The sequence below is a fragment of the Papaver somniferum genome, chromosome 3 (assembly GCF_003573695.1).
Source record: "Papaver somniferum cultivar HN1 chromosome 3, ASM357369v1, whole genome shotgun sequence".
NCBI classification, from domain to species: Eukaryota; Viridiplantae; Streptophyta; class Magnoliopsida; order Ranunculales; family Papaveraceae; genus Papaver; species Papaver somniferum.
Genome location: NC_039360.1, coordinates 19,065,696 through 19,076,937, shown reverse-complemented (window position 1 = coordinate 19,076,937; position 11,242 = coordinate 19,065,696). Strand labels below are relative to the sequence as shown.

At 36.8% G+C, this 11,242-nt stretch overlaps 1 protein-coding gene across 1 annotated transcript in view; it reads right to left on the bottom strand.

Moving 5' to 3' along the window:
* Positions 1-9,972: 9,972 nt before the first annotated feature.
* The window catches only part of LOC113360991 (ataxin-7-like protein 3), a 2,420-nt gene continuing 1,150 nt past the window's right edge, over positions 9,973-11,242 (bottom strand). Inside the window, exons 3-4 of the mRNA XM_026604389.1 lie at positions 10,589-10,900; positions 9,973-10,325 (exon numbers count right to left, since the gene is read on the bottom strand). Coding sequence (XP_026460174.1) covers positions 10,263-10,325; positions 10,589-10,900 — 375 coding nt within the window. The 3' untranslated portion in view covers positions 9,973-10,262. The remainder of the gene's footprint in view (positions 10,326-10,588; positions 10,901-11,242) is intronic.

The window sequence follows — 11,242 nt, the reverse complement described above, 5'->3', positions numbered from 1 at the left end:
GGAAACAACCAAGATACACAAAAATAAACATGGCTGACAGATAAACATATATCCAACTACACGGTTATGGTAACATCTCTTCGTACTCACCAATGAGATTACCAATCAAACATAATGAGCCAAGTAAATATCTTAGAAAGTCAAATAACTTGTACTTTCTGCAATAAGTTTAACTCTGGATAAACTAATTACCTGCTCGAAACCTCGAGATTGTTGGACATTGATAGTCGATTTATCCTCAATGGCTTTCCAAAAATCTTGGCAATTTGAAATCCAAACAAAAATATTCTCCATTACTTCTTTCAATAGCTCCTCAACCCTCCAAACTTCAGTAACAAATTTTTCTGTAACTAAATTATTTAATCCTCTCATTTCTAGAAACAATACCTGATCATCGTTAACACTGAGAGGTAAGCAAGTATTCAGGGAAATTGAAGAATGACATATGCAACATGTTTAACAAGGAAAACTGTTATTGAGCTTAAAATATTATCTTGAAAACAATAAAAATAGTTTCACTGGAGAGTACGGAAGAACATGATACCTGAAATGCAAAAGAAGGCATAAAATCTTGATCTAAGTCGGAGTCTTCTTGATTATCAGTATAAGTTTCTGCACGAATTCTTGATCCAGCATCTGGAGACATAAATCTATGCATAAATTGCTGGCAGAAATGAGTGGTGAGTTGATTTGATATTTGTTGAATGGCAACTATCCAGTTATCAAGTTCCTTCCCGCGGCTACCCATATTTTCTGTCCGAAACCCGAAATTCTGATTGTCCATGTATATGCTCCTGAAAGTGATTGAGAAAATATCTACAAGTGCTGATGCATTTGCCAACACAGAAACTTGTTGGGATAAATCTTGAGCCAAAATTACTCTTGAACCGCCTGCATCTAGTATGTTCATTTTACAAGGGATGACTTTAACAAGAGTCTCAATATATTCTCTGAAGAGTTCCATTAGTCCATTGAGAACTGAGATCTCCATTTGAAGGTCGATTAATGGAAAAACTCCACTAATGATACCCTGAACATAATTAGAGAACTTTTTAGAACATACACGATAACGTTTTTTTTTAATGTTTGATTATACCAAGAAAAATAAGGCAGTTTTGTAATATAATTTGCAGTAATAATTCAAACACACCTGCAGCATTGATGTTAATTTCTTTACGTTGTTAGTGAGCATGCAATATTCTAGTTCACGACCAGTTATCATGGGCAAGGCTCTCTCATTCAGAATTCCGGAAATAAGGTATTTACCGAGTACCCAATCATCAGTTGCTGTGAAAATACCAACAACTTTCTTAAAATGGTCCACATGCATCTTTAGAATTTCGTTCATACAAGGTCTCATTAGCTACACCAAGCACGGTTGCAACATTATGCTTTGAGCTTCAAGCAGGGAACAAAATGAGAAAGAAATTTCTACAGCTGCTACTGCCGCTGACAACCGACTATTTATTTCATAATCAGACTTAACATACTTATCAAAACATCTAACAAAGACTTCCAGTGCTTCACGCATCCACTGAAGAAATTCTGAAGCATATGGTGATTTATCACCGTGTAAAGTTTCAAAACTCTTTGCTCCTTGTGAGATGACAGAAAAAACAAACTTTGCGAGTTCCTTAAAGTAAATCCCATGCAAATATTCTTTTAAAGACTGCATACTACTTATACCATTAAGAAGACGGTGATGATAATATTTAAGCATTATATGCGTTGCAAGCTGACTTTCATCGAGTCTTTGTAGTCCGGCAAGGGCCTTCTGTAATTCTGGCGCAGCTACTCTCGGATGACTGGCGACAAGGGCAAGTTGATTCAGAAGTCTCGATTTTCTTTCCAGTATTGCTGAACTATAAGAGGTCAAAACCTGCATTGGAGGATTCTTGTTAAAACTTTGGTAAATTCTTTTCTTATCTTTATTCATAATGTTCCATAGAGATTTATACATGACCGATAACTTGAGACTTAAAACATTCCTAAGACACGGATTTGAGACTTTCCTTATAAGTCTCAAATTCATGACTTACATGGACAATCCTTTCCTAATATATTACCACACTTTCCTAATATATCACTTACCTTATCAGTCTCATATTAGTGACTTACATGGACAATACTTTCCATAGACTGACCACTACGGTCTTGGAAAGTATTACGACATTTCCTAACATATCACTTTCCTTAATACCCCCCCTCAAGACGGAGCATGCAGGTCACAAATGCCCATCTTGGACAAAAGACCTTGAAACTGAACTCGGCCTAATGATTTGGTGAAGATATCTGCCAACTGCAACCCCGTAGGTGCATAAGAGGGAGAAATAATTTTCTGTACTATCGCATCCCTGATGAGATGACAATCCACTTCTATATGTTTAGTTCTTTCATGAAAAACGGGATTCTGAGGAATATACAATGTCGACTGACTATCACAAAGAAGACTTATTCCCTGTGTATGACAAACTCCCAAATCACTTAGTAATTGCTTCAACCACTTCAATTCACAAGTAACTGCAGCCATAGATCTGTATTCTGCTTCAGATGAACTCCGAGAAACTGTGTACTTCTTTTTGGTCTTTCAAGACACTGGTGAATCTCCAAGAAGCACAAACCATCCTGTCAACGATCGTCTAGTCAAAGGACAGCTTGCCCAATCTGAATCACACCGGCCTTTTAAACTTAGACTACTATCAGAGCGCAACAAAATTCCTTGCCCAGGATTCTTTTTCAAATATCTAACTACCCGAAGTGCAGCTTCCCAATGTTCTTGTCTTGGATGCTGCATAAACTGTGACAAAATATGCACAGAATAAGCTAGATCCGGTCTAGTCACAGCCAGATAAATCAATCTTCCGATCAGTCGTCGATACCTTTCTGCATCACTCAGTAACGTCCCTGTTGCCAAAGCTAGACGATGATTAGTTTCCATTGGAAACTCTGCTGGTTTTGCTCCTAATAACCCCGTCTCCATAATAATGTCCAATGCATATTTCCGTTGACAAACATAAATGCCTTGCTTACTGCGAGCTATCTCCAAGCCCAGAAAATATTTCAATTTTCCCAAATCTTTCATCTTGAAACACTGTCCCAAATATGTTTTAAATTTATTTAGCTCCACTATATTATTTCCTGCAACAATCAAATCATCCACATACACCAAAACATTTAGTTGCATCTTTCCTTTGATCATAGTGAAGAGAGAATAATCTGAATAAGATTGCCGAAAACCATAATTCTTCAAAGCTGTTGATAGTTTTGCAAACCAACAACGTGGAGCCTGTTTCAAACCATACAACGATTTCTTCATTCTACATACCATATTAGGATTACCTTTCGCAAATCCAGGTGGTATTTTCATATACACCTCTTCCTCCAAATCTCCATGTAGAAACGCATTGTGTACATCCATCTGATGTACTTCCCAATTTTTAACAGCTGCAACAGCTAGAAAAGTGCGCACTGTTGTCATTTTTGCTACAAGTGCAAAGGTCTCTTTGTAATATAAGCCTTCCACCTGATGATTTCCAAAGATCACCAATCTTGCTTTCAAACGAACTAAATTCCCATTTTCATCATACTTCTCTGTATATATCCATTTACTTCCTAGTGCTCTCTTGCCCTCCGGCATTTCTTGAAAAGCCCAGGTATCTTGTCTTCTAGTGCTCGTATTTCTTCTTCCATGGCTTTCCGCCATCCTGGATGTTTCGTTGCTTCTTTAAAGTTGCGAGGTGCAGAACCCGCAGTTATAGCTGCAAGAAATTTCTTATACGGTGTAGAAAATTTATCACAAATAACATAATATGTCAAAGGATACGGCGTACCTGAGGAGAATGATTGTGATGGATGAAGATGAGATGGACTATTTTCTCTAATGGTGTGCGTCACAAATCCCTTAAGCCTACTTGATGGAATTTTCGTACGCTTTCCTTTACCCATATCACCTTCTACCGCAACATCAATGCCCGGACTCATAAGTTCAGCAGATCTCTCGTGAACTGCTACACGTTCTCCTTCAGTCGCAGTCACATCTTGAACTGCTACACCTTCTCCTGTTGTCGCAGTCACATCTTGAACTGCTACACCTTCTCCTGTTATCGCAGTTACGCCTGGTATGCCTATAGCGTCTCCTGCTGTTGCTGTTACGCCTGGTACTGCCACACTTTCTCCTGCTGTCGCTGTTACATCTTCATCATCACTCCATTCAAACTATGGATTCAACTGATCAGTCTCAGCTGATACACCAGTCACCTCGGTCTCAAATTCATGACCAGGCTGATCACTCTCTGTGCGAGTCGAAACTGTTCGCTGCTGCAACACAGATGTTTCATTCTTATATGGGAAATTATTCTCACAAAAATGGACGTCTCTTGACACTAGAAATTTTCTTTCATCCAAGTCATATACTTGCCATGCCTTTTTACCGAACGGATATCCAAGAAAAACACACCTCCTTCCTCTACTTGAAAATTTATCCCCTTTATTACTTTGATCATGCACATAACACAGGCATCCAAATACTTTCAACTGACTATACGGAGGTTGCTTTCCAAACAATATTTCATACGACGTTTTATTTTCCAGAATAGGTGTAGGAGTACGATTAATCAAATACGCAGCTGTCAATGCGCATTCTCCCCAAAACCGTATTGGCAAGTTGGCTTGAAATCTCAAAGCCCTTGCCACATTCAATATATGTTGATGCTTTCTATCCACTCTTCCATTTTGTTGTGGAGTGCCTACACACGATGTTTCAAAAACTATCCCATTAGTCTTAAAATATCCACGCAATGAATTAAACTCGGTACCATTATCACTTCTAACAATTTTGATATCTTTATCAAATTGTCGTTTCACAAGAGCAATGAAATCAAGAAACGTTCGTTCAACTGCCGTTTTATTTTGAAGTAAATGAATCCACATACCTCTTGAAAAATCATCTACTATTGTTAAAAAATATTGTGCTCCACAAGATGATGTAGCCCTATAAGGACCCCATAAATCTATATGAATCAACTCAAAAATACAACTGGATTTACTTAGACTACTAGCAAAACTACTCCTATGTTGTTTCGCTCTTGGGCAAATGTCACAAACTTCATTATGCTTCTTCAATCTACTCACACCCGGCAACCTTTGCAATACTTTTTCTGATGGATGTCCCATTCGTCGATGCCACAGCTCGTATGATTCTCCACTGACTTCCATAACTTCAACTTGAGGCACACCACAGAAAATATACAGTCCACCTTGTCGTTCACCCATTCCAATCACCTTCCTCGTCAACCGGTCCTGTATAAGACATAAACTGTTAGTACATTGTACCGTACATACTAATTCATCAATAAGTTGTGTGACTGAAATTAGGTTACAAGTTATTTGAGGCACATAAAGCACATTATCAAGTCTCAAACCGCCCTGCAGAATAATAGTCCCTATTTTCTCAGATTGTGCATATTTTCCATTTGGGAGTCCAACAGTACACTTCACAATATCTTTCACATCAATCATGTCATCTCTTCTACACGTGACATGATTTGTAGCTCCCGTGTCAATAATCCAATTTGGTTTAGTTTGCTTACCTTGAAGTTAGGACGTATTTTTCTTTGCATTCAAAAACTCAAGCACCTGTCTGAGTTGTGTTGCGGTTACTCCCATCAAATCTGAGCCGTCTGATGAATATGCACCATTTGACTGCTTTGTCTCTGATATATTTAGATTATGTGCTCGAACTTGATTGCTCGTTCCTTGTCCTCTACCTCCTCTGCCATTCGCAAATCCACCACGACCTCTACCACCGGTTCTTCCACCTCGACCATATCCTCTTCCACTTCTAGGTTTATCTCCCCACCATTCAGGGTATCCAATAAGCTGAAAACAACCTTCATCCGAGTGTCCTTGTCTGCTACAGTGCTTGCAATATTTATTAGGATCATAAGTGTTATTGAAAGTACGTTGATCAGATTGTACCTTGAACGCCATCACATTGTCATGAACTTCCGGTGTGGCAGCTACATCCCCTCTTCTGAGACGCTCCGAGTTTATCATTGTTTGATATGCTACATCTATTGAAGGCAGTGGATCTCTTGCCAACAATTGTTCACGCAAGGAACCATAGACAGCATCTAGTCCAATTAAGAAATAATGTAGTAAATCTTCTTCTCTCAAAGTACTAACCTGTGTTGCAATATCACACTCGCACTTTCCACACTTACACGTTGGTACCTTCATATATGTGATCATCTCATCCCATATCTTATTCAATCTTCCAAAATAAGTAGCCACACTTTCTGTTTGCTTTTGTTTACACTCACTTAAAGATGTCTTTAGCTGGCATGTCCGTGTTCCACTTACAACACAAAACCGTCTCTTCAAGTGGTTCCATAATAAGTTGGCATTATCATAGTCTCCTAAACTTGATCTGAGTGATGGCTCCAATGTGTTGCTGATCCAAGAGACAAGCATTGACTGAATTGCCACCCATTCTTCCAACTGTTCACTTTCTTTAGGTTCTTGGATTGTTCCATCAATGAAACCAAACTTCCTCTTAGCTATTAATGATCTTCTTATGGCTCTAGCCCATTCATCATAGTTATGTCCTTTTAGAACAACCGGTGTGATAATTATACCTGGACCATCACTTGATCCTAGGTGATATACTGGATTCTTCTTTTGCGTATCATAATCTATATTCTTGTCTTTGCTTGATTCTCCATCACCACCCATTCTCAATGATGATTTTTTTTTTCGGTTTTCAACTGGCTCGTGATGCCATGTTAAAACTTTGGTAAATTCTTTTCTTATCTTTATTCATAATGTTCCATAGAGATTTATACATGACCGATAACTTGAGACTTAAAACATTCCTAAGACACGGATTTGAGACTTTCCTTATAAGTCTCAAATTCATGACTTACATGGACAATCCTTTCCTAATATATTACCACACTTTCCTAATATATCACTTACCTTATCGGTCTCATATTAGTGACTTACATGGACAATACTTTCCATAGACTGACCACTACGGTCTTGGAAAGTATTACGACATTTCCTAAGATATCACTTTCCTTAATAAATTCTCTTCCAACTGTATTATCTTTAGAGGTCGAATCCATATTTCCAAAATCCCAAGAGCTTCATCTAGTCTATGTTCTGACAAAAGTATGTCCAATGTTTCTGTTATCTCTAAGTTGCTCGGTTGATAGTGCTCCTCATATAAGGATTCTTCAATGATTGATTCTATTGATTCCTCTGATACAACATCGCGGTAAATGCTGTTTTTCAGGTTTTTCACTAGCTTCCTTTGTGTTAAAACATGTTGTTTTAGATGAATGAATTCGTTTTCCATGGTTCCTACCTCGTTGAAAATTCTGTACAGAAGAGGTAGAAGGTCAAATGTCAAATGGTCAATTACGAAGTGAAGGAAGAAAACATCAGATTGAGAGGGATGATATGGGATGAGTCTTGCAATTATCAATAAAGTTCTCAGAAAGAAAAACTTGGACCTATCTAAAACGCTAATCAGTTAAACAACGAGCAGGCAATAAAAGTTTGTTCTATCGTGCCCAACAAACCACGCATTTTGGTAACACGGCTAAAGCCTAGTTTGGTATTGATGTGAGTTTTACAAAAGTGCTTTTCTGTTGCGTTGTGTTGTGCATTGATGCGTTTTGCTTTAAAAATAAAGAATCGGACGTTTGTCAAGCTATAATATGTAAAGTGTTGTGGAGCCAACAAACTGTAAATTCTGTTTGGTAAATTATCATATAGAAGTACTTATAATATGGTTAATGACCAAAATAGACATGCTTTAATTTTTTTTACATTACATCTATTAATAATATTTTCTTTTTATTTTGAATATTATTTAAATAAATATAAAAAATAATAATATTTCAATTTTATGTTAATTTTTAATTTTTACCTTTAAATACTATTATTATTATTGTTATTGCAATTATTATTTTATAAAAAAATTAATAAAGTTTGATTAGTGAAATAATTGTACATAAATAAATATTTAAGGATATATTTTGTCTTTTTAATATAATAACAAGGTTAAAATAGAGAATCGATTAATTCAAATTGAGTGGGTCCATCGCTTCTGCTTTTACTACTTCTAAAAGCTATTTCTGGGTAGCTTTTAAAAGTTGGCCTAAGGCAGAAATGGCGCTTCGATTTTTTTTATCAAAGGCTATTTTCCTAAATTATTTATTACAACTTGGTTACAAAGTGCTTTTGTTAGGAAAAAAACAATCCTAAATGGGGCTTAAGATTTAAAACTAAAACAACATCTTAGTTCCAAGTGCAATTACATAGAGAAAAGAAAGAGGTGATGAGTAATCTCTTGCGATTATCAATAAAACACTCAAAATGAAAAACTTGGGCCCATCAAAAGAGCTAATCAGCTAAACAGTGAGCAGGCTATCGTGCCCACAAACCACACATTTTGGTAACACTTTAAGCCAATATTTGAAACTAAAAGAACATTTTAAGCCAGATACATCGACTGATTTCGGGTTTCTAAATTTATTCATCAAAGAATTAAGAGATCTGAAACCTTGATAGTTCAATGACTTCAATGACCATAAATTGTCAATACTCACAAATTTCATCATATAAGTTTCCCTTAACATCAAAATTATATGTCGCACTAGAAACATGGACAAAGGGACTTGCACCTAATCGCGTTTGAACGTAAGTTGCAATTCAGAGCTTCTGACTTGCATGTAACATACCGTATTTCAGATAGAATACAAACTAAAACCAGATGTGAGTATGCATGTACAATAATGTTCCCGTTTTGACTTCCCTATCCAAACAAGCTTACGTAAAAGTGTCACGTACAAAAGCATGCATGACAGTAAGAATTTGGAACGGAAGGTCGAACTATTGGTGCAAAATTACAAAAATAATAAGCATTACCGGACAAAGGACGAATAGTTCGAACAAATATTTCTGTGAAAATCTCCATCCGATGCCCTCTTTAGCTCAACAAGCTCTGAACAAAGACGTTTTATCCCCTAACCATCAACACAAAAAAACATTTAATCGCTTTTTTTTTCCAAATCATGATTATAATCAAATTCTGGACGAAATTATCACCTTGCCAGTCATTGATTCAAGCCTAGATTCATCGATACTAGAATCTGAATATTCATCCGATGTGCTATCATCACTGTTTTCAGGATCCCTGAAGCGAAATCCTCTACAAGTATCCATGCTGAAAGTGTTTCAACAAAATCTGAAAGAGAAGTTTATTGAAATCAACCCAGTTGAAGTTAAAGCTGCAGAAGAAACAAGAGTATGTTGTAAAATCCGTGTAATCGTTGTCAGCCATTTTTATATTCAGAAATTTGCTTCGGTTTCTTCAATAACAATTACTCCTAGTATAGATTAAAGGGAAAACTGCCGGCCTTATGAGATCTACTGTTTGGATACATTACGAAAAAGTCGATTTCTATTTGTGAAAAAAAAATTTCATTTCACTTCTAACTTCGAAAAATTACTGCTTATGGTTGCCAAATTTTGTCTGACAATTTACTTTTGGTGTAGCTTGGTATTTTAAGTTTCTTGTAGGATTGAATCCTAAATCAGCATTCGTTGAGTTTGATTAATTTTTTGAATTTCAGGCCACTATTGATGCAAATGTTTAAAAAGCTCTATTGACTGCACATTTTTAACTAGGTAAGGATATTCAGCTTTCCAATTCCCTGTGAGAACAGGATACAAGCAAGTCCTCCATTTCCTACTTTCTTGCAATCAGATATACGGACTTAAGACTTGAAATTTATGCCTGTCAACTGGGTTCCTTGATATTCACTCCAGAAAGTGCTAAAGAGGTACAAGAATTCACGAACTACAAATAGTATGAAAATGTGAGTTTCATGGCCAGCAAGTGTTTCAAACAAAATGAAGATTGAAATATGGCGGAAACATATCAGCAGGATATGGAACAATTAGTGCTAACAATGTCAGTGATTCTTGACTCAAGTTAACATTAAAAAGTTAAGAATCAATGGTTCATGTACTCGTAATGCTATATCATAGACTTGCTCACCTTGTGGTTAATTAAAATTCTTCAACAACATTCCTGAGAATAGTTAAAATATACAATTCCCTTGCAATATTCATGGCTCTTTCAGAGCACTGTCACCATACTCCTCGCCTAAAATGCTAGAAGGTCCGTTTGGAAGCCGGCTTACAGTATTACTGGTTGGATTTGAATAAGGTGAGTATGTAGAAACTGGGTTTCACGTATACCGATTCTGTGCAGCAGTGCTACTTCTTGTGGTCTTCATGCGAGCATTTCGACCCTAAACAAGAAAAGCAAAGAAAAGATTAAAACAGAAGCTGACACAATGAAAACAAAACTTGATTTATACATCAAGGTGTAATCATTTGGTAATCATGAAAAGCAGGAAAGGAGGTCTGCCAATCTACAAAAATGGCAATTTCTTTTGTTCTAGAAAACAAATTAAATTTCTAAGTGGCAGTGGCAACCTAATCGGATCCATATGAGTTAGTGTGCAATTCAACCTAACACTCAGACTCTAGAAAAGCTTTTAAAGAAACCAACCTTTCCCATGCACTTTTCCAGATGAGGAGCAAACCTCCCAGCCATTATAGACCTTCCACAGTTCACGCACTCAAAGATTTCATTCGCCACTGCAGGATGCTTTTGTCCAAATATATCAACCACGTACTTGCTGTTTGTTTCACCACTACTGCTAGGATCAGCTGCCCTGTCACGAGCCTGAGTAGATAGCCTCAACTCTTCTTCTTCCTCCTCCAGGTTATGGTCAAGCCCTAGCCTAGCTATCCGATGGCATTCAGATGCAATATCTACTATTATGGAATCAAGTAGGTCCCCAAAAAATTGAGATGATAACTGCATGCACCACCATACCAAATGAGTGAACTAAGAACTTCTTAGAAAATTTTCAACAACAAGTTCTTGGAGGAAATTTTCTTTTTCCTTCAATGATCAACCCTCCAATATGTTAGTTAAGCAGATTACAACCCAGGTAGACAATAAATTTCCAAGATAGATAGACACTTGGCATCCAAAGGAAACATATACAAGCAAAATGCGATAGAAACTTCTTTTAAGTGCGCAAAAATTCATTCCAATACCTATATTCTCCACAAATGAGTACACTAAGAATATTGTAAGAAAAAAAAAAATCCAACAACAAGCACAGCATTATTCATTTCCCTATAAGTTGCTCTA